The 25,209-nt window shown below is 46.4% G+C and overlaps 1 protein-coding gene across 1 annotated transcript in view; it reads right to left on the reverse strand.

The window, feature by feature from the left end:
* Window positions 1–2,515: 2,515 nt before the first annotated feature.
* LOC146190532 (uncharacterized) overlaps window positions 2,516–25,209 on the reverse strand; it is a 49,731-nt gene continuing 27,037 nt past the window's right edge. Inside the window, exons 4-5 of the mRNA XM_084600932.1 lie at window positions 10,781–10,841; window positions 2,516–4,187 (exon numbers count right to left, since the gene is read on the reverse strand). Coding sequence (XP_084457058.1) covers window positions 10,782–10,841 — 60 coding nt within the window. The 3' untranslated portion in view covers window positions 2,516–4,187; window position 10,781. The remainder of the gene's footprint in view (window positions 4,188–10,780; window positions 10,842–25,209) is intronic.

The raw sequence follows: 25,209 nt of genomic DNA on the forward strand, positions 1-25,209 counted from the left end.
TCCACAGCCTGGTATTCGTTAATCTAAGGACAGAACTTACTAATGACGCATGAATAAAATATTGAAAAAAATCGACGGATTGTTCCTTTAAATTTACATTGAGCGAGATAAGTCGAATAGCCAATTCTAACTGTATTCACTATAATGCAGAGCGCTTGGCTGATTGGGTGTCATTTTCCTTTGTTTAGAAGGATCCAATATAGTTAACATTGAGTTAACATCCAATATAGTTAACATGAGGGCTGATGTGGACTGGCATGTAACCATATGCAAGTTTTATGTCTCCACAATTTTGAAAGATACATGATGCTAAGTTACAAAACTTCGAAGTCCGCCTTACTCTGCTTTAAGATGCATAAATAAAGCAGCGCGGATGAAACAGGGAAGGAAGAATGAGAGAAGGTATTTTTGAAATTGCTGAAACACAGTGCCATAAAATGTGGCGCTTGTGCCACTGGCACTGATGTTTGAAAGAGAGCGCGGTTCTCATCAAGCCGACGATTTTGTTGGCTTTTTTGCCGCGCTCCCAGTACCATGATGTGGTGCTGAACGAATAAATTAAATTGAATTGAATTGAAAAGATGAGTTAAAAAATTTAGGTGAAATGAAAACGAGGTCATGTACCGGCGCGGTACATGTAATGCGCAGAACTGGCACTGTGCTGTTGACAATAATGACAGAACAAATATTAATGGATGTTCAACAGTGGCCTGAGAGTCTTATGTGGTGACTTACTTGAAAAGGGTCGCAGAGATAACTTGTTCACGCCTGATGCAGCATTGGTATATATTTGATGCGACTTGTTAGACTTTAGAGGTAGACTGGACTCGGCTGAGGATGATGGTTCTTATCTCTAGCAGCACAATCCTCTATCTCTCTCTTTCATCGTGATCAATTTATTCAGTTGAGCCATGTTAGCAGCAGAACAGATGTCTCGCGCAGTTATCTGTGGCTACTCTTACACCAAGCCAGAAGCTGATATGTACCCCTCTGAGCAATTTTCATAATTTCTTCGGCCATCTGACTTTCATGCCGGGCCCTTTGCGTCTGTGTTTTTGTTGCCTTGGAATAAACCCTGTACATCTAGCCGGCCACCGGCTCCCTGCTTTTGGCCTTGCTTGCCTGAAACAGCAGTCTCTAGTTGGCGCTTATGTGCCTGTTTAATCCACTTCTGTTGCGTTACAGCAAACTCTCTCCGAATGTTATAGCGAGTGTGATTCCAGGTGGGCTTTCCCGCCACAGCTTTTAAACCAAGGGCGAGCACCAGGTAACAGTATAGCTATGGACGCTTACGGTCAGCAACACCACCAACGCACTAAATTATGTTCGAAGTTTTTCGAAGAAAACAAACAAACAAACAAAACTCGCTGATATATGTTGGGGGGTACATCTCTAAGTAAACTGGAAAGAAACAAGTGCTTGACTTCATCTGACGATGAATATTGCAAGAAATGAGGGTGACTGAAAACAGGCGAAAAGTTCACTCTGACGCAAATAAGTACAGACACACGTGGGATATAGTGTGATTGTGCCTTATTGTCGTGGCTTAGATCATCTGCACAGATAAATTTAATGAAACAAATGTGCTGCCTTTAGAAACAAAGTAAATGGGGTGTTAAATAATTTTCGTGCCTTCTAATTCCGCTCAATATTCCGAATACGAGAAACAGAGCCTGATAAGCAGCGTTTAGTTCACATGACATGGTACGGTGGACTCACGGTAATACCCGTGGGGCCAGCTCGAACAGCCGTTTTAGAACCTGATAACTAAATGAGCGGGTTATTGCAGTAACCTATGCAAGGATTCAGTGATTTACACGAGCTGGAGAAAATAACTCTTCAGCTTAGCCTACTCAATTAAGTGTCAGGCACTCGGTTATTCCACCTTGCATTGTCGTTTTTAATGTAGAGTCACCGTCAACAAAGGAAAATTTTTTCAAGCCCCCCTGTTCGGCTGCAAGTAAGATGTCAACCTTCATGTCCTCTCAGACTGTAGATTGCAAGCTTATTTATGTCGGCTGGGAATGCACGGGCTGCGTCAGATGTGAATCAATCAAGGTTACATGGTCAGTTTGCAATGGTCTCTAGACTATAGAAAAATTTCGAGTGTGATTGCTGGAGCACAATTGCGGCTAAGAAACTCAGGCGTCAGCACAGTACGCATCTTCATGTTAACGTATCATAATCATTATCAAGCTGAAGTTCTATGGTTGCGCGATATAGCGCGTCTTCAGATCAAGAGTACGTTCCGTTCGCTCCTGCTTGCGAGGCGCTTGTGCGCGCAGTGATTTGCTCGTCTCCCTACCAACCTTAAAAGTCAGTCACACATTATTCGCACAAACGTGTGCATATCAAGGAGCACGTATTAGCTTTCATAACCCACACGAGGCCACCCAGTGCTTTCGAGGATACGCGCTGCTTCTCTTTGCAGAAAGCATCGTTGGCCTCTTCTTCTCAATCAATGCCCGCAGAGTATGTCTACGATTTCTCAAAAAGATCGCATGATATTATCAAGAAATAATAAAAGTTGCCTCGCTTTTCCATCATCACACTTCTTTATTCCTCTGTGTGATTTTATCAATGATAACTCAAGAACCTTTATTTCTCAACACGATCCGATGAGTGATGGTTCAGGTGCCATGTATTTTAATGGTACAAAAATAAAAAAAGTACTAAATTTTTATGACAGGCGCTACGAGTAAGGACTACATAAACACTTCTCTTCTGAGATCGTTGCAACTAGCGTGTCTGAAAGTTCTTGGCTAGCGCTTGGAGAAAAATATTCTATAACAAAGGCGAAAATGGTGGTGTGCGGTAGCATCGCGGACAACAACAGCTGAGTGATCGGTCAGAAGCACCTGTTTCTCCCTAATGAAAAACACTAACAGGCTCGTGACCCTGATCGGCCCATGTACAAAAATATGAACACATATACACACATCTCGCTAACATCGAGAATGATAAAATTCTGTTCAGTAGATACACAAGTACAACAGTATAATAACCTCTAGCATTGGGGTGTATTGAGGGCGTTCTGGCTCGCGTCTTGTACGTGTGCGCCAGCATCCGAGGTGCAGCTGGAGATAAAATATGACGAAAAACTAACACACCGTCGCACGTTTGTTTTGTCGGTCGAAACCCAGCTGTAGCAGAGCTCACGTGATAGAGACACGGAGGAAATGACTTAGCTTCGGAATATCAATGGAGCGGCTTATTTCACCCCTTTCTTGTTCGTCCTTCAACGCCGCACATAGCAGGTGAGGACGACCAGAGAAACAGATGCGTCGGCGAGTAGATGTTATCAACATGCATTAAACGGCACCTGAAAACGTGGTATGACCCTCAATGAAAAGGTGCTGCCCGCAGCGGTGGAGTTCTGTTGATATCCTTATTCTCACAGCACGGTTCACGTCTCTCCCTACCGTTACTCACTCCATCCATGGATCCACCACAACAATCAAATTAGCCGCCGGCCGTTTGCTTGCCATCTCCTATCCATCGATCCACACGTTCTTGAAGGCTGTGCTATAATGACGCAAAAATGTACAAAGTAGATCGAGAGAGGAGGGAGAAAGCACTTTGAGACGTCGCTTTCCAGTACATATATGCATTCTACTGCGCCTGTTGACAATAAAGATATGTGGTGATGACTATCCTTGTCTACTTTTTAAGCACGTTGCCTAATAGTAAAACTCCCGAATTCGCAGTGAATATCTTTTCCCATCGATTCTCTTCCAAGCAGTGGTCACCGATGCAGAGCACTTTGGAGTCACAAGCTCACGATGGAAGTTTCTTCAAGCCATACACTAACAACGTGATGGTCCGTACCCCGTCACTAGTGGCAGAGTGCACTTTTGGACGGTCCCTCAGACACTCGTTGACGAAAAAGAGTTCTTCACTCAGGCGCGTGCTCGACGAGATGCAAAGTGACCTTCGAGGCGTGCTAGGTAGGTTAGAGTGAAATGGGGAAGGGAGTGTCCGTCGAGCGACTTTCCGACAGCACATTTTCATCCCATCGCGACGACGCACGCTGTGAGCGTGCTGTAAGGCTTCTTGTTATTCGGCGAGGAGCGCTGCGCTGTTCAGTTTGTCGACAACACACACGCACACGCACACATACACAGGCTTCTCTGTGTCAGTCAAGCGGTCTATGTATGTTCCATGCAGTAGGCACCATGCTTGACGGCCTGCAAAAATAAGAAAAAAAAAGTAACTGAATAGCTCATAACACACACACACACACACACACACACACACACACACACACACACACACACACACACACACACACACACACACACACACACACACACACACACACACACACACACACACACACACACACACACACACACACACACACACACACACACACACACACACACACACACACACACACACACACACACACACACACACACACACACACACACACACACACACACACACACACACACACACACACACACGCACAAGAATTCCATGCGCCTGAATGAAATAGTTATCAATAAGCATACATTCATAGCAAATTCAAACGCTGTGCCAGGTCTGCGCGATCGGCCTACACCCGCTCGCCTGCATATCCCGGATAATATTTTTTTTTTTTTAGCATTCGCAAATTTTTGTTTCAATGTTGAGATAGGTATCGGTGCGGTCTTTGCGGTTATATATTCTGATGTTAGGCGGACATTATGAACGCAAAAGAGCTCAATCACTACGTGTGTAATTATTAAAAATTAACTCAGGCTTCATTCTGGACAAGTGCATTTTAAGACTGGAAGTAGCAGAGATTTTCACATTTGCTACACGTCCTTCACCCAGACATCTACACGAGTGACGTGTGCAGTGTATGTGAAGTGGGTCCGGCGGACTAATGGCACATCATGTAGGACTGTGTCAGGTTCCTGACCGAAGCTACATCCAAGACATACCCGCCCGAACTTCAAAGTGCTGTGCAAAGTACAGACAAGCACAGGTAACTATGGGCCGTCCAGCAGCCCCGCGGTGCGCTCGAAAAGCACAAGTCTTAGCTGTCCGCACTGTGCGGAGAAGTCTTCGGACATTTACCACATGGTGTGGGCTTGCCCCTCCAACCCTGCTATCCCGCTCATCCCAACCCCACCCGAGAGGACTGGGAGGCGACCCTGCTCGGATGCTCTGACCAACAGGCCCAAAAGGCCTTGGTTGACTGGAGTCGCGTACTAAGGACCCCACCTAGTGCTTGTGAGGACTGGCCTCTTAAGGGCTGGTAAAATCATACCTCCCTGTGAATGCTCTTTTGAGTCAATAAATGTCTTTCACCACCACCACCACCACCCCAAACGGGCCAAAATGAGGCAATGAAGAGCAGGGCATAAACCCCGGGTCGACGCTTGGCCAGCGTCAAGACGCATTAAACCGTCGTTTGCCGGCATTTCATTAATGTTATACTACATACCATACCATACCTAATAGATAAAAATTTGCAGGAAATGTAAGCGCCTATGAGAGTCGTGATTTGACAGAGTTAACACGTCCCTTGAGATGACTGGAGTTCTCTGTGCCTATCATTACATAGACACGGACTTTGTAGTTAGGAATACAACGAACCAAGGAAATTGAAGTAACGAAAAAAGGTGCCTCAAGGAGTTACGTGAAGTGCGCCTGATTCGCGACTCAAAGGCAACATGTTCAATTCCCATCTTTATTTTTCCTTTCAGCACAGTTAATTTACTTCACACTCTTAAATGTCACGTATATTCAAATCATTTGTAGCCTTGCAATCAAAAGCAACGTTTACCTACCCACGTAAAGGTTATGCCGCTGCAGTCGATACGTTCACAACAGTATCCCAACTCCACCGTTTCCTCATAATAAAAACTGGCCTCCAAGAAAGCTAACCCGTAATAGAATTTTCAATTTCCAATTTTAGGGGCCAAGATTATGCTGCGAAACTGAAAACCGTCAACGCCATAGACAAGCTTATAGCTTGAACACTCTCCATGCAATTAGAAATATCGGTCGTAAAGAATACGCACTTGAAAGCTACTTTAGTTGGCGGCTTTGACAGGTTGCACATCATAATATTGTGTGGCTGCACATAATATTTTCGCCAAAATCCTGTTATCTGCTTCTAAACCACACAAATTTGTATTCCGGAGTACAAATTCTAGGGCCATTTTATAAATGTGTAAAGCAGAAAAACCAACTCCTCGCGCTTTCAAATTCGTATTTTCGGCATTGGATGTTTTAAAGCACGTCGTCGACGCAGAAAATATAAAAACTACTCTCCTCATCGATGTTAGCAGCCTTAAGTTTTTGTTAACATATTCTTGCGCTCTGAAACGTAAAAAAATTAATTACTAATTTTAGTTAATTAATATTCTATATACTGGTCACTGCAGGTAGCTTAGTTCTAAAATCGAGCAACAAAGGCCACACCGACGTATACCTCTGAAGTTTGAAAACAAACATCTCTAGGATTTAAAGAAATCATCCTTTAAATCTAACAACACGATGCGAGATCATAGCAATGCAACGCTCTACGCTCAAAATCAGATATCATGTAGAGGTAATATTATCCGTGAGGCTCAATCTATAGGTTACTGGCTTTGAGGTTTGTAGGGTTTAACGACCCAAAGCGACGCAGGCGATGAGAGGCGCCGTAGTGGAGGACTCCGGAAATTTCGACCACCTCTGGTTCTGTAAAGTGTACAGATATCGCACAGCGCACACGGACGCCACTCCGTTTCGCCTCCATCAAAACGCAGCCGCCAGCGATCGGGCGCGAATCTGGGTACTCAGTTACAGTAGTCGGGCATCGTAACCACTGCGTCATCGCGGTGGAGTAATTCCGAACACATATGTAAACTGCAGCGGCGTTTTGTGTTGGGTGTTACACATGAATAACAAGGACGCTTAGATACATTATCGTTTGCGGCCCCTTACTGGTCCGTCGGCACACAACCAGAGATCACATCTAGCAGATGGCTAGAATGTTTCGTCCAGGTGCCCAGAGATGGTGGCATGTAGCCAATGAGGACATGCAAGGAAACGTATAGCAGTCACTTCCGACCTGGCAACGTCACTTGGCTCCGGCCAATCGGGTCATTTTAAATGCAGTGACCTCACTTCCTTCCAGCCAGTAATGAAATTTAATGACTGACGCAGCATCTTCTTTCCCGATAAGGTTTGTGATGCTATCGTATTAGAGTTCAAGCCACAAAGTTCTTGCCGTGGTGGCTCAGTGGTTAAGACGTTCGATTACTGAGCTGGAGTACCCGGATTCGAACCCGAATGACGGCGGCTGAGTTTCGGTGGAGGTGAAACGTGGAGGCGCCCGTGTGCTGTGCGATGTAATTGCACGTTAAAGATCTCCAGGTAATCTAAATTACTCTGTAGTCCTCCGCTATGGCCCCTCTTTCTCACTTTCCGCTTTCACTCCCACATTCATCCCTTCCCTTAGGGCGCGGTTCAGGTTAGACGTCTGGAACAGTACAGGTTCTAAAGCCGACAGGAAACTGATCACAGGTAAGGGTCTTGTTTTTTTGACGGTTTCACAATATCGAAGCTCAGATGGAACAGGTTCCACCCATTTCTGCTGAAGATTACAATCCTCTGTAGTGCTCGCAATGCATAGTCAGCATAGCCATTTGCTTCTCTTGCTTACCGTATTATCAGCAATATGCAATAGCAGGCAAGTCACAGCGGCACAGCTAACAACGCGTCGTTTTTCCGGTTAACTGCGGCGAGTAATCTTGTTTCGAAGAGTGCCGAAATACAAGACGATACATTTTGGTGAGATGGAAACATCGAAAAAAAAAAAAGGAATTGTTTTGCCGGTTTGCTTTATTCTTGACATCCACAAAGCTATAAGAAAGCGCCGCAGGCCGAAATACGAACATAATCCGACGTTATCGCAAACCTCATCGCCACAAATCTGCCAAGTCCTTCTCTACAGCCGGTTCTGAACTGGCGGCTGCCGTTTACTCGCGGTCTAGGACGTCCTGTCATTAATACTGTTCAGAACGTCGCCGGACGAGATGAACCCGCCAAAGTATAAACTGCATCGTTAAAGGAAGCCAGCTTAGTCAAAGGTCTAAACTACCCTTCAGACTATCTGGTTAGTCGAATATTTATTTCTCACTTACGCTCGTGATTCTCCCGTGTCTCGTTATTCGTAAAAACAAAAAAACAAAACGGTCGTTCAATAAAACAAAGGCAGAAGACGTCGCAAGAGACCAATGCCTAAGGTAAACCTGTTTCGCGGTAGCGACGTAGGCTATCAGGGTAGACTAAAAAGAACAGAAAGAAGGGAGAGAGAAAGAGAAAGCGCGACACAGCTTCGGCAGGGAGCCGCGGAGATTGATGAGAACGCGACCGCACTAAAGAGGAAGAGGTCATTCGTGTTTCGCCAAGAAGCGCGTCTTTTGTGTGTTTCGTAACGTCGCTATCAGTTTCTGTATATTTTTTTTTATCATATACAATGAGTTCGGCACACAAAACTGCGAGCTCCCGAATAAAAAAAAAAAAAAAAGAAAGGCGAGATAAAAGCGGGCCGGTATTTGAGACGCACCCGGACGTGCGTTAAGTGCAGAGCCGATCTCCGGCATGCGGAACTACATCTAATGCTGAATGTGCGGTAAAGGAGAAAACATGGTCAAAGGCGAAAAGGTTAGATTAAGGTACCCGCATCTGTGTAAAGATTATGACTGTGGGAACTTTAGTCGTAGTTCCGGTTCGCCGCTCACTGACTTCGAATACGGCACATCCTGGCTTTAAACTTAGGTGGGCGGGTCAGGATTTGTGGCTTCTACAAGGAGTGACATTGGCACCGATGTAAATGAGGGTTACATTGATTCCACAAAAGAATGTACTTGTCTTTATCCAATGAAGCCGTGAACGATCGTGTAGCTTTATTTTTGTCGTCTGAGAATCCGAAAAGTATTCCAAGGTAATGAGACTCCAGAATAGCCTGGTGCAAAAACACTATTATAAAAAGAAAAATAAACAGAGTAAGCTAATATGACTCCAGCAGAACGACGTCTGTTGGTCTGCAACGCAAATATCAGCCACGTTCTCTGCCACCGAGCTTGCTCGCACCAACTTCTCGCTTGCCCGAACTTACACTGAGTGCACTGTTTTGAAAGCACAGTACTTATTGATGCATCTCAAATGCGTATAACGTCACCCGCCACACTCCATAAACAACCAAAATCTGAACCGTTACAGAGCAGGCCGGCCACCTGTAGCGTAGCTGGGTAGCATCGAGGCAAATGATCATCCGTTGAGCGACGCAACGCGCCAAAATTTATTACAGCCGACCTAAAAAACCTCTGAAAGGTCCAAGATATGCTTACAAGCGGGGCTCTATAGACCAGTGTTGTTGTTGTGTTGCGCCTAGTCTGTTCTCTTGTTTTTCCGTCACCAATGTACTAAGCAAGAGCAAACAAGCGGCTTTGACGGCATGCCTACTGCTGTGATGCCAATAATGAGCATTCACTCACTGCAAGAGAGTGCAGTGTGCTTACTGCTGTGAAGCCATTAATGAGCACTCACTTGCAGTGGGTGAGTGCTTATTATTGGCTTCACAGCGCCGCTTGTTTACTGCTGCTTGGTACATTTCTGACGGCAAAACAAGAGAGCAGTCTAGGCGCAAGACAACAACAAGACTGGTTTACAAAGCCCCGTTTGTACGCATCTGGGACCTTTCACTCACTACAAGTGAGTGAGTGCAAGCGGTGGCGCACCGCCACCCGATATACTCTCTACCATTACCTATGGGAATTCCCACATCGCATCCGCGTTCCTCCGATCTAAAACCCCACCCCCTCCTCCTGGGAGGCCGCTATATTGGCTACGCAACCGGCGGATCAGCTACGACTAGTCGCGGGCTAAGATAGCGGGAACGGCCACAGTGCTTCTAGACTACGTAGGAGGTCCCCTGGGAGTGGCTGACTGATTTTTCATTACAGAAAGTTCTTACTCCTCCTCTACCTTCACACACACACACACACACACACACACACACACACACACACACACACACACACACACACACACACACACACACACACACACACACACACACACACACACACACACACACACACACACACACACACACACACACACACACACACACACACACACACACACACACACACACACACACACACACACACACACACACACACACACACACACACACACACACACACACACACACACACACACACACACACACACACACACACACACACACACACACACACACACACACACACACACACACACACACACACACACACACACACACACACACACACACACACACACACACACGCACGCACGCACGCACGCACGCACGCACGCACGCACGCACGCACACACACACACACACACACACACACACACACACACACACACACACACACACACACACACACACACACACACACACACACACACACACACACACACACACACACACACACACACACGCACGCACGCACGCACACACACACACACACGCACACACGCACGCACGCACGCACACACACACGCACGCACGCACGCACGCACGCACGCGCGCACGCACGCACGCACGCACACACGCACGCACGCACACACACACACACACGCACACACGCACGCACGCACGCACACACACACGCACGCACGCACGCACGCACGCACGCGCGCACGCACGCACGCACGCACACACGCGCGCACACACACACACGCTCACTCACTCGCTCACTCACTCACTCACTCAAAGAGCACTACTGGGCAATCTTACCTCACACAGGAGACGAGACCTCTGACGACGACTGTGACACCACAACGTAGCCCTGTTTACTCTGCAACAGAGAAAGGAAAACGGAAGCGAAGACAGCATTAATTACAGTGCGCGTAACATGAAGACCTCAATACTAGCGGACCTTGTGAGGTGATTAGATTCAGCTACGTTGAACCTTAACGGTATACTTCTCTGCAAAAGAGTCCAGCGCAACTTCACCGCCTCTACGAATCGTACAGGTGGTGATTTTATTTACTGTCACCTAACTTCTTTACCACTTCAAATTTCGAAGCGACAATTACCATGGCGCTATAGTAACTTGAGAAACGAACATCGTAAACGAAGAAAAAAACTAAACTAAGCATATAGTAAAGATTACGAACCCATATGCGGTTGGCTCTCGATAATTGCACCAAGAAGGGTACCGAACATTTGCCCGAATCCGGCGGGACTCAAATTGAGGATAGGAGCCCATTTAATACACTCGCTGTTGACGGGACAAAACGAATAGATTAAAAAAGAAAGATGAAGAAGTTTGAGTGATGGTAGTTAGTATTAACGACTTTCTCGGTGACCAGATTCCGCTGTATAATTTGTTCAGTTGTTATAGTTTATTTATGTGCAGACTGATGGCAGACCGCCGCAGTTAGATGGTTTGAAATTGCTCAAGAAACCGTTGCAGAAGTGCACCGAAGAGGAGGCGAAGCATGCAATCAGCTGTTATTTTTTTTAAGTGGCAGTCGCAGTCGCCTTTTTACACGATCCCGATGAGAGAAGTTAGTTGTATAGAGTGGCGAACGAAAAGTAGGTTGAGACAAAGCGTTTCCGAGCTTTTCAAGAAGGTTTTCTTCTTTTGTTGCTCCGGCCGCAGCGGTGGCAATCAGACTAAAGTAACAAACAAACAAAACAAAAGTGAGAAATACATAATGACCGCTTCGCTCCCCGCTGCCTTCTGATAAACGAGACCATCCCATCGTTTCTTGTCTCTTTGTACCTTCTTTCAACCTTTTTTTTTTCTCTCTTTCAAGAGAGCTCAGGTTTAGAATGTGTCACGTCAGCGAGGCTTATAAGCTACAATTAAGTGTCAAGGAAGGCCTAGCCTGAATAACGTTTTGAGAAGGTCGAGCGAACAGAAAAAAATAAATAAAATAAATAAACAGTAAGCAGGTAACATTATTTTCTGAGCGCTGCATCCTCCCCCCTTTTCTTGGGGGGGGGGGGGGGGTTCCTCTGGCGGCGCATTATATCCCTGAAAAATATTTCTCGCCACTCAACTGCTTCATCGAATATGTTGTCTTAAATTATTTGCCATACCTTGACCCTTTTCTTCTGTTACGTACACGCGCGGCAACATCGAATCTCTATAAATTTTGCATTGGAACATTAATCTGTTTGCGCTGTCCTAGCTCACCCGCCGACCCTCGATTGCACGCACGTATTCTTCAGGTGGTTCGCATGATATTGGAATCACTTTTGCCTCTGCGACGGAATCGAAGCAGTAAGCGCCACCGTGAGGTTGTGAGCTAGGGTATGCACACCACTCCAACAAGAAGCTAGTTTTCAACGACAAAAGCGAAGGCTCGTTGACGGTGGCGTTGCTCGTCTACCGGACAGAACGGAGGCCACTCACGGATAGCCGAGTTGACAGTAAGGAATGCTCGCTAATGACCTCTTCGCTCCCCGCTGCCTTCTGATAAACAAAACCATACCACTGTTTCTCATCCTTTTCTACTTTCGTTTTGAACTTTTTTCTTCTCTGTCAAGGGAGCGTGGGCTTACATGTCGGTGGTGTAATTTGTCAGTTCAGCGTGACTTATAAGTTACAAGCTTTTAAGGAAGGCCTAGCCTAAATCACGTTTTGAGAAGGTCAAGCGAACCGGCTTTTGGAGCAGCCGGGACAGGTGACACGTTCGAAGAACGATCACTTCGGCCCAATGCTCCAGGAGCCAGCTAATGACAAATTAAAAGGAGCCCGGTTGGTTCGAGCGCCCGCTGAAATGCGAATGAGAAGCGGTCCTCTTGGAAATCGTGCGTGGTGAAAAGTATACCCGTTAAAACGCGCCTTGTAGCAACGCCTCAAGCACAGACCGAGATCGCGTTAATTGAATCCCTCGATGGCGGCCGGTGCCTGGCGTTAAACGCTCTCAGACAGATTGTCGGCTGCCCTAGAAAACACAGTCCTGTCTCCCCCTCTACGTCGCGTAGGGAGTCTGCAGACTTCAGTCGTTCGTGCAACACGCGAGATTCAGTCAAGGGTGCAGGTGTTGAGTCTGGCCGGCGCCGTTGCTACTTTGTTATTATTTTTTTTTTCGCTGTTCTTTCACGATTTTATTATTTACTTGTGTTCCATCGTAAACTAGGAGGAGCTGCTGTTCACCTTTTTTTTTTTTAATGTTGTTTTCTCTAAATTAGCTGCAGACGTACCGGAGCGCTGCTGTGTCTGCAAACGAGCTTTGTTATCCGTTCCTATTGCTTTTATTCCCACAGGACGCCTGCGTTATTTCTATTGACGCATGTTTCGTAACTGATGGCCGTGAACGCGCGTGTGCGGTCCGCGGCAAGGTCAGGCTGGCGGTCCATGTCGTTTTCGCGCGCACTCGAAGCACGCGCGCAAACGGCGCCTCAGGCGACGTGCCAGCGGGCAAGCGAACGTACGCGGAATGCGCATGCATTGACGGTTGCACCTGGAACAAGAGAAGACGCTTCCCGTGGCGGCACCGCACACTGCGCCTCGCTGTACGATATATACCGCGGAGGCCGGATGTATATACGTGCTGTCCTTGCGTTGAAAGCCCGGGCCGCCGATGGCGACAAAGGGAGTGCGACGAAGGACGGTCGGGCCAGAGGCTCTAAGTCTTATTTCAATACATGCGAACACCAAATGGTTTTTTTAACGCTTGAGCCTCACGCTTGCTTGTCCGCTCATAGGTGCGCTGGCAGCAAAGGCGGGGTCTCAAGAGGCAGTTACCTCTATAAAGCGCAAATGTACCACAGGGTCCGCAGTTGAGCCGGTGTGTAAGACAATTATGAGAGTTTTTTGCAGCTCCAGAGCTCCGCAGCGGTAAGGAAGGCAGCCCTGGTCATACGATGCCTTTAAAACTGAAGGGTTCCCGGGAGTGTCCCTGAACAGACATTAGACTGCATACGCCTATATATTTAAAACCTGTGGTTTACCGCGTCAGGAAGCAACCCCGTTGTTGCTTATATTGGTATGGTAGTCCAGACTGTGGTTTTGACTCCGTAATGAGAATTTTGTGTTTATGTTCGAAGAGTGGCACACTGCTTCAATAAAGTTTCTTCGAAAAATGTTTCATCCAATTCAGGTCTCGATAATGCGAGCTGAATGTTTCAACTAAAAATTAGAGGGTCTCTTAGGTGTCTCCTAAGAGGAGAATATCGAAAGTATACTCTCCTTCTCCTATCATTTGCCTCTGATCGTTTGCATCTTATCGGCGTTCGTTGCAGTGCTACATATAATTGGTTTAAAAGAAATGAAAGGTGCAGTATCTGTCACACTTTCTCCGGCAAGTGTTTGAACGGTACACCATCGCTCGTGTCGCGTGGTGTTCTTTGGCGCGCGTTCAAGTGTGGGAATGCAGATGGCAGGAACAGTAGACAAGAAAACATCTCACGGAATCTCGCGGAATATGACAGATATCGCGTATGTTTATATGAATACATATATTTTAAATGAACACAGCTCTATCTTGCGGCATGTCGCTCTGTATTATTTTCATCTATCGTTCCTGATTTACCTTGTGCGTTTTTGTAATCCAATTATTCTTATGTTCATTATTTATTCATTTGTGTAAGCGTGTGTTTTAATCTGCTGTGAAATGCCGTCATATATAGTGGCAACCGCCCCGTTAAGCTGCTCTTCGAAGCAGCTTTTTAGCGGCTGCTCCTTTCCTTGTACTAAAGAAAAAAGTAAATTATTATTATTATTATTATTATTATTATTATTATTATTATTATTATTATTATTATTATTATTATTATTATTATTATTATTATTATTATTATTATTATTATTAACTCCCATGCACGGGATTTTGCTTCATGAGCATAGAAAGGCTTTCGTCTTAATAATTTCTACAAGGTGCATGAATGAAACTATAATGACATATCTGGCTACCGGCTACGGCAAAACCAACGCATCGTTTACATGGCGGTAGAATTTGCTGCGCCTAGTTCATATAGAAATTCAGGTGTGTGAGAAATGCGACGAAAGAAAATTACCAGTCGTTGTGCGTTGCATAAATCAAATAATTTTCGGACAGACAGCTTCGTTATCGCCATTTTCATTTGCTCAGATGGAGGTGCGGAATCTCGGAAAAGGTCACTATCACTGCATGTTGGGTGTGCTAATAGCGTCTGCAGCCGTATCAACTTCGTCACTACGGGAGTAATGTGTCATATATGGCATGGGCATTAAACATACTCATGACGGGATGATTCTGTATTTTAAAGCATGAGCCTTTCTTGGCTTATGGTCAAATCTCGCGCGCGCGAGATCTGTGTGCGAGATTTCCTGAGATGTGTTCTCTTTGTCTAGCGTTCCTGCCATCTGCAATCTCACACTTGAACGCGCGCCAAGGAAGGACATGCGACAGGAGCGATGGTGTACCGTCCAAAGTCACACTTGCCACCGAAAGAGTGACAAATACTGCGCGTTTATTGTTGTTGCTGTTGTGGCTGCAGGAAGAAGGAAAAGAAAATGCACGGGCCTGCTACTGGCTCTGTAGCTGAGCCACTTCCGCTGCCTCGTGTGGACAGAAGAAAGTAGAAACGAAATAAAAAGGAAGAGGAAGAGAAAGACGCGCGCCGTAACAGCCGTCGTCCACCACCTAAGTGGTGGCGGGTGCAATGACGGCCTACAACAGGTAAAAATTCGGTGGCTGGCTAGCCACCGCCGCAAGCGGCGTTGACCTACCGTCCCAGCCCCGTAGGGCCAAGAACAGCCGCGTTTCCTTTGCTGTAAACCATTTATAGTTATATATAGCACTAAAACAAACGATCCCGCCACGGTGATACAGCAGTAAGATGCCCGACTATTGTGCTGGAGTTCCAGGGCTCGATCCCTACTGCCGGCGGCTGCGTTTCGATGGGGGTGAAACGGAGAGGCATCTGTGTAGTGTGCGATGTCAGTGCACGTTAAAGATCCCCGGGTGGTCGAAATTGCTCCGTAGCCCTCCACTATGGTTCATCTATCTTTACACTTTCACTCCCAGCTTCCTCCCTTTCTTTGCGGCGCAGTCAGGTGTCCGCAGAACATGTATGATAGATACTACGCCTTTCCTGTGAACCAATTATTATTATTCACTGCAACGAACGTGCGCCAAGGAAAAGAAATTTTTACTGCGTTGCTGGAAAAAGTTCTACAAGGGGCGCGCGATGTACCGTGTGCCGCAACAACGCTCAGGCTTTCGCATTTTGGCAGTGCAGATTCTGTAGTGCGCTCTGAATTTTGCTCTCTTCTGTATGAGCAGAAATTTACTCGCCTTTCTGAACACTGTGGCCCACTTGCAGAACAGCAGTCAGGGGTTCGCGCTTAATTATTTCGCGCCACCGCACTCGAAAAGTAATTACTGTGGTCGCCTTGCTAGTAGCAAGCAGCGTAAAAGCGTAACAAACACTTTCACGGTGAAGCATAGCAAAAAAAAAAAAAAAAAAGAATGTTAATGCCTTTGGTATTTTTTCGGCGAACCTTCAACTTGTTGAGTGAAAATGTTTCGCGAGCCTCCAGCAGCCGTTCGTTTAGTAGTGTCCCAAATCTACAAATGGACTGACGGTACATCGACACCACTTGTCTTGCCGAAGGAAGTTACTTAACACGACCTGGACGCCGACTATGGTTTAGTAAGGCTCTTTTGAAGGGGACTATTCAATGAAACACCAATAAATCAATGCGACGTACTGAATAACGGCATTTTAGAGGCCAGCAATACGACGTGCTGCGAGCGTGGCTGGCAAATGATGCCGACCTCGCTCTTTTAGTTAGTATATGAATTAGCGTTAACAGCTTGCTGGCTTTACCACGCCAAACGTAGCCTCCGAGTACCCGTTACGCGTGCGGATCACGTCTCGCGTAAGCCAGATAAACGGCTCATGAATGCCTGGAAGGGAGTCAGGTGGGCGTTAATGCACGCCTTTCACTCGAGAACATCTGCACGCGGCGCAGTTTTGCAACCCTTGCAGCTGCTTCGAAGTGGCCGACTTCGACGGTCGCACCTTTCGTTTTGGGTCTGCTCCAGATCTTGCGTGCTGCAACGACTCGAACGCTGAAAGCGAGGCCGCGAAGGAACTAACTACCGATGCACACAAACAGCGAGGAGGCTGGCAGCTGCTAGCGTAACCGCACTCAGAGCTCCCCTCCTCTAGAAAGTTTCTGTTGTGGCCGGCCTCTCCCCAGCACGCTTAACAAAGCCGTGGGACTCAAAACGATGGGTTCCGGCCGGGTGTCGCTGCGTCAGAAAAAAGTGAAGTCGATGACACTAATGCATCACGGATTAATATGCACTGGCAATGGCCAGGTATCACGCGCAAACAATTTGCACGAGAACTTGAATGTTATCCTTGCACGAGCGAGATGATAATGAGCGAAGAGATATAAACTGGGAGCCGAAGCGATCAAACACTTCCTTCCAGTTTGACTTTCTAATTAGACGTAAGCCCAATTTCAGCATAACTTTCGTATGTTATTCTTTTGTCTCGACTGGAGCATAAGCCTAAGCACTATCAGAAGAATGATAGATGGACTATCAGTATTGTTGAATACTCAAGCTTCGCCGTCCACACTAACAGATACTGGCACGACATGAAAGTCTGCGTCCTAGTTACGATTTATTTGCTATTAACATACGACATTAACACGGGGTAAGTGATCGAGCGTAAAGTCTGTAGATTTCGGTTAAACCTAAAGTGCAACAAGAGGAGTAAAGGTAAGGAGAGTAGGCAGGTTTATGCTATGTTGACGGCCGTGCGTTGGGAGACTGCGAATGTAGTAAAACATGGGCGGGATAACACTATGCCATAAATTACGCGCATGCTCAGAAAAGTGCATTCAAATGAAACCTTTATAACGTAAGTGAGGATCTTAAGTTAGCCGCACATGTTCCTTCTCTGATGACAATCTATCGTAACTTCACAATTTATGACGCTTATCATTGCTAGCAAGGGCTCGCGGACCAGTCAGTGCGCGGCGTTATGTCAGTGTTGTCGGACTGCCAGCCACGTGGATCTCTTTTATGTGTGTATGACTTATTGGTCGCTAATGAGTCATTATTGGTAACCGTGTGATCAGAAAAAGCTTACAAAATATATTATGCGCAAGTTACGTCGCAACAGGTCGGCTCAAGCTTGGTGGGCGCAAACAGCCGTGCACACACCAGCTCTAAGCCTGTGGCCAAGGGTGAGCATTAGTGCAATTCAGTGCTGGTTCCTGGGTCCAACACCAAGGAGGTAGCACCACCAGCGCCAAAGACACTGTGCGTCATATGGGATTTGGCCACGTATGCGGACAGCGCTGCGCTCATGTCAGTGATCCGTGCGCTCAAGCATTCGTGTTAAGTTCGCGGGCGGCGGATCAGTCACTGGTCATTGCATAAGCCAATCTGCATGCACAACTAATAAAACGCTTCTTAACCATAAATCAGCCTCATGCTTGTCGGCTTGAGGTTTCAACCTGATTCGCTGCCGAAAGTAAAACTTGACTGAGGTTGCGTGCTTGTTCACCTGGCACCAACTGGTGCAGCAGAAAAGTCGTCCCAGCGGGCACCTGCCCCTGCTCTATCTGCACATGCACCCATATTTCAGACATTTTATGACTTTGTTATCTTTTTTTACTAAAAAAAAAAAAAAAAAGAACGATGTAAAGACACCGGGAGGTTCAGCCGACACCAAGCAACAGTCTGTCGTCATCTATTCTTGGTCTAGTGACAGGCAGCCGCTCTGCGAAGCACCTGGTCGGCTTCATTAGTGCTGGCCATGGTGCACTCACGACGACGCCGCGGCTGCAATGGCAGCGGGCCGCGGTCGGCACGCGGCGCTCGGAGGGGAAGTGACCGAAGCGCCCTAGGAACAAGAGCGCACGCGCCCCCGCAGGTTTTTGCCAGGAAGAGAGTAATTGGCTTCTTCCGGCCCCGTGCTTGCTCACGCGCGCGCCCTCTGTCGCTGCCCCGGCACGTGACACATTAGCCGGTATGCGGCGGGGAAATCGAGCGAACTTCCCGCTCCCTTTTCTGTGCAGTGCGATTTGGGCCTCAGCATGGTAGCAGGTAGAGATGAGAAAGACGGTGTTCATGATGGTAAACCATGGTGGCCGTGTTGGTGAGACCGGCGCAAGCAGATGACGTGGATTAGGGCCCTCAAGGACTCAAACCAATTAATATAAATGTGTCAGATGGAATTTCTGAAACAGCGAATGTGATGAAACGGAATCCCTCAACGAGAAATATGATGTTCAGTGAGTCTAAAGCAGGCAGGGAGCAGCAGCGCAGCCTCATTCTAAATCATTGCTGGAACTCTAGCATTTGGGTGTGATAGCAATTACCCTTTAGGGCCTAATAAAATAATGTTTTCTTACAGAAGAGCATACGGACCAACTGGATTTAAGTGTACTTAAAAAAAAAAAAGCGAGCTCTGCTATCCCATTTTAAAGCCTACATCAACTTCGATATGCTTTCGTAGAGGAGAAGAAAGTAAATAGCAATAGTTTACATAGCGACCCCTATACGTTTTACTACTAATGTTATGTTTATGAATGCAAAATAGCGCGCTATTGGTAAGCACCAGTACTTGCCAATATATTACGTCACTTCCCAGGATTAGCTGGGGCTGTTTTCATGTCCACTGCACACAATTTGGCCGGCCATGCGGACTCTCCAACTCAGGCGCCTAATTGGAACACAACCCGACGTCCCGAAGCGTGCACATTTGGAGCGGCCGTACGTTGCAGTGTTTCAAGCGAGAGAAAGAGGTTCGCCTGGTGAAAATGAATTAACAGAAGGGACTCAGGAACCGCGACGCCCCTTCCAAAGGCCGGTCCATAGACTACAACAGTACTACTATAGACGTCTGCACGGCACGCCTTTCTGGGCAAAGGTTAAAGGTCCCACGGGTCCGTTCCTTTCGGAGGTGTTGATTCTGAATGAAGGCGTCGGAACGGCGGTGGCGCGTGTGAGCGCGGACACTGGGCCGAGACGGAGCCGTTTTTGTTCCCGGAGCTCGACAATAGGACGGCTCCGAAGCGAAGCGTCCTGGATGTCAGCGTAGGCCTCACTCGTCTCTCTCCTCTCCAGCTGACAGTCATGCTCGGGGATGTTGCTCTTCTCGTCTCCAAAGCGGGAAGGCTCAACCCCCCGATCATTCAGTTTTGCCTCTACTCACCTCAACTCAAAGAGTTGCTTTGTCTTGATAGTGAAAGTTCACTCAGCCGGTTGAACAAAAGATGTTCGCGCCTTACTAGGCCGCCACAATGCGAGACTTCCGTTCCTTCTTTAGAGCCCTTAGAAACTAATAGCCGCGTCTGCTGCGCTTGGTTTCTTAATGCTTTCACTCAGAGCGGTCATTGGCGCTTGGCAGGAAGCCAGAAGAGATGGAACTCCCATCCTTTTTGGCACGCATGTCTGAATAATGTAGTGTGTGACATTGTGGGGCTTTCTGGGTTGGCACCTATAGGACCAGTTGAAAATGGGCACAGACATACAAAATACAAGAGGGCGTGTATATATCAGCGAGAGCTCACCCCCCCCCCCCCCCCTGCCTCCGCAGATCATATATTTTTATCGGGATTGTATATGTGTTTATGCATCTGGATAAAATTGCACTTGATCGCAAACATAACATATGTATAGAAATGCTACGGTTTGAACTATAATTGCTTTGTATTGAAAACCGACTATATACTACAGGTTCCTTCGTTTTCTGTATTTCTCACTGACTGGAGAAATTATTTAATTAGCGCGAAACATACTTAGAGGAGAGCCTTCAACTCTTCGCTACTGCATGCCCTATTCACACAATTAGCCAAGGCGTAGCAATAAACCTAAATTACCACTTTTCTATTACAGCTGTTTTGCTCTTACACACAGCAGTTTGATCAACCTTTATACTTCTCATATGTTGCTAAATCGTAAAGCACACTTTTTTCTTTCGTACACGCATACCTTTTCTTCTGAGCGGTTTTCTGACACCGTATACGCCTGTAGAGATACAATGAATGCTAACAGCATTAAACTCTTTGTGCTGGATCAGGCATTCTGCCCACCATATGCTGACGGAGGGAACATTCCTTGCATTGTGATCTCGAGCACGTCACCTTCTACTTGAGTGAGAAATTGGGGTGATTATATCTTCGCGGTTTTCTAGAATGCTGAGTGCACTATATAGGTTTCACTACTACCCACTATACACAATATATTATCGGAACTCTTTTTGCTTTCTCAGGAAGCCGCGTGAGCTTTGACAGTTTCCCTTTGTAGCTGCAAACAGAAAGATAGGCGTAGTCAGGTGTTCCGCTCAATATCAAATGCTGCCTATTACAGAGCTAGCTATTCCTGTATGTCACATAGAGTGAGAAAGCATTTTGAGGGTCACTGGCCGTACAACTACCACAAAGATTTGTAGGCCCGAAAAGCTCGAGTGCAATTTATTCCAACGAAGCTGACTGGGCGGACCGGCCGAACCACGAGAACGTTTTTGCTTTGTCTTACATTATCATTCATAATTTTGCATATATTGAATAGCTGGGTGGACTTCTAACAAAAAGTGTAAAGAAAGAGGTCTACTTGGCGTACGGTCGCACAGACAAAAGGCTACTGCCGTGCTGTCCTCGAGGTGTCCTTCATAAATCGTGTGTACGTGGCACAATGTACAAGATACAAGAAGAAACAAAAACGGGGTTATCTTTTGGGCGATGTATTTTGAGGACTGGACGACGTGATCGGCAATTAGATCTCAGTTGTGCACAGCGTCCCTGCCGTGGTCATTATGTGCACAATGCGACAAAGTGTTTTTGTTCCGGATTCAAAGTACCGATTCAGACTTACCGCAAAGCCGGCCAGCTAGCGTGCCACACTCGACGCGTGCACACTGCGCGACAACGTCCGCTAACGACAGCTACATATCCATGCATCTCATTAGGTACGGAAATGAGTTTGGGAAGCTTGCGTTAGCGGACCCTCGATGGTACAGCTCGCAATGAAACTGCACGGGGATTCCTGAGTGCAGTTACACCTTGTCGAACAGTATGGCTCATTAGAGAGGCCTTTCTCCCATTGGCCCATGCATCGGCGACGCTGGGGCCGAAGGGGTTCTGGGAGGAGGTCTCGTTATCACCGTCATCACGTTCAGCGGGGCAACCCGAAACGCCGCCGTGGTCTATCTCCCTTCTACATAACTCACAATAGACTCGGCTGTCCCCGCCGTTTTCTCATCGGGAACTCGTTTTCACATGGTTCGCATTTATCACGCGTGTCCTTCAATATGCATAAGCGGCACACAGTGACCACCGCCATCACTACACGGATCGCCATGCATAGGGAAGGCCAAGCGCGGACGGCCTGGAAGAAGTGGTGGAGGCACAAGTCCAACGGTCGCCGAAGTCATGCCTCTTGTGAACACACTAACGAGTGTATAGGTCTGTGTATTTGGGAATGATCGGCCTTGCATGAGTGCGTGGAAACAATAAGGTCACGAAGATACGAAGCCTTCTTTGTTTGCGTAGCATGCAGCGATGAGGGACAGTCTTATATCACGCATGAACAAATGCCTATACCCTATACGCTTCGATACCTAGCCTGTCCAGTAGGGCATTTTACGTTTAAGCTTACGACGGGATAAAGAGGACGCATGCAAGATTGTCCCCTGTACACAAATTGAGGCGTCCTGCTTATTGCAAAACGCACTCAGGTGTCAGAACATCCCCACAGACTCTCTGAGTAAGCACGAACTTTGGTTGGCCCAAGCACAGGCAATCGACTATAGATTCTTTTTACTTCGCGCTGTCTAGCTTATTTACGTAACTGCCTTAAAAAGAGCTTGATTAATAAAAGTAGGGCCTTCAGCCATTTCACTCGCAGATGGCCGGTGTGCTGCTCCATAAGCGTGTAAGAGAGGGAAAATGACTGTTGGTATTTCACAATTCGGCTATTTTCCTTAGAAAATGAAAGCATCGCTAGCGGCAAGAGCAGCATAAATGCCTTTAACATTAGTAGCTTCTGTATTTAAAAGGTATGTGATTAGAGAAGCATTAATATTTTCAGCAGTATATCTTCTCAATATATAAAAGGGACATGCCTTTACATTTATTGTTTCGAGACTAAGAATCTTGTGGTTAGCATATGATTTTGCTGGCTTATAAGAATGCTTGCGCCTGAGGATTCTTATTTAACTCGAAGAGCGGAAAAGAAGGAAACATATGAGTAACGCGTTTATTGATTAAAAAAAGTCCAAAAGAAATTCCAGGAGAAGTTTCAAGAAAAGGTGAGAAAGAAAAAAAAAACTCGAACGAATACTTGCAAAGTTGATTGAAACGGAACCCGATAAAAGGCGAAGACTCCTCGTGTTAAGTTGCGTTACATGTCAGCCAAAAATCAACCCGTTCATTGGCTGACCTACAAGAGGACGTATAAAATCAGTTTACATCAGTAACAGTCTCCTTGTATTATTTCGCTCTTTTCATGCTGGAAAACAACATTTATGAAATATTTTTTGTGTGTGATATGCAAGTCGCAAAAAAATAAAAAAGAAAGGTGGTATTTAAAGTTCAGTGACTAATGGGCTACAAGACATGGCGTACTCGAAGGTATACGAATTAACTTATACCAGTTGAGTTTCTTTAAATCGTATCGCACATCACCATGACGTTTCTGAATTTTGGCTTCATCGAAACACGGCCGACGACCCCGTCACGCCGGCATCACCACTCGAATGCCAGTGCCATTGATACACCGCGGCGGGTTATTGCTCCTCGGGCTAAATTATAGCACGCAACAAAATTTTCAAATCGAATGTGCATATATTATTAGCGCTATTATAATTATTCACGGTCTCTCCGACTTGTGCAATCTCTTTGTTCCTCTTTTATTTTTGCTTTTGATAGATGAACGGCGAGGGTGAATTGCGTGACTATCGCGTCGATTCCATGAGGGATGCAAGAACCAGCGACGTACGTGACGGCAGAGACCGGTGACCACAAAAGAGCGCGGAAGTTTTCCTCGACCTAAGGAGCCACCGAGCGAGTGCCTTTCCATTTGCCTTTGTTCTTGTTTGGCCGTCGCGGAAGACGCCCAAGGCCTCTTCTCTATCTTCGTTCCCATCTGTTTGCTGTGAGTGGCATGCGAGATCGAAGTCCGTGGGGACGCGCCTGACGTGCCTTGTCGGAAGTAGCCGGCTGAGGCCATGGGCCATGCCGTGCGTTTCGCACGGATTGGCATCCGTGCAGAGGGCACAGTATTTGGTGTTTATACTAGAAAAGGCTGTTTTCTTGATAGCGGGGGAAAACGAGAAGTAGCGAAAGTCTTAAAGCATTCAGAAGAATTTATTGCAAACTGACCATAGCTGATATGCCAAAATAAGATGCAAATATCCTTTACTATTCCTGATAGAATCACTACACTGCTTTATTTGAGAATTATTTTAATTCAGAGGCAAAATTAGGCAGGTGACCCGGAAACGTACCCCGGGAATAACCCAGCGATAGTGTCATGTAATCGCTCAGGTTTAAAGTGTATAGAGATTATCGATCACCGGAGATTCAGGCTCCTCTGAATTATTCAAGTGCTTTCGGAACGCTATGCTATCCGCACAGCTGCTTTGCAAGCATCCCATATGAGGACAGCCACTTGGCTGCAGCTCTTAGACTATACATATGCAAAGCTTCTGCACCATCATAGTGAAGCTCGCTTAGCGCCTCCAGCTCGGTCCCCTGCCTAGATTTTTACGTTAGTGGTGTTATCGGCATGATCAAGACCACGTGCTTAAAAATACGAACAGGAGACAAAACAAAAGTGCATATGCAGCATTCTGTCCATTTAATTCGGGCCTTTCAGAAGAAATCTCAAGCATGAAAGCTAAAATATTCACGGAAAACATATTCCGCTCACGAGTAACGACGTAAAACTTGATTTGCCTTTCTCAAACTGACCGCATTCAGGATGCGATAAGAAGCACAATATGCAAGTAGTCTCGCGTAATATTAAAACACAGCTTTAAGGCTTTGAAAACATGCATCGACCCGACAGAGTGGTCCACAGACTCGAGCTGAGTCCTATATGTCTGACTTGTTGACTCGCACCCGGACTCGACCTATTTATTAAAATCTACAATCGTCCTGAACTAAATTCATCACTCTCTTATTTTATATCTCGTCGTGCATCAATCACGAGCTGTTACTCACACTATTAATTAATTATTAATTAATTGTATAT

The sequence above is a fragment of the Amblyomma maculatum genome, chromosome 4, assembly GCF_055883805.1.
Source record: "Amblyomma maculatum isolate TAMU_Amacu chromosome 4, ASM5588380v1, whole genome shotgun sequence".
In the NCBI taxonomy this organism is placed as follows: Eukaryota; Metazoa; Arthropoda; class Arachnida; order Ixodida; family Ixodidae; genus Amblyomma; species Amblyomma maculatum.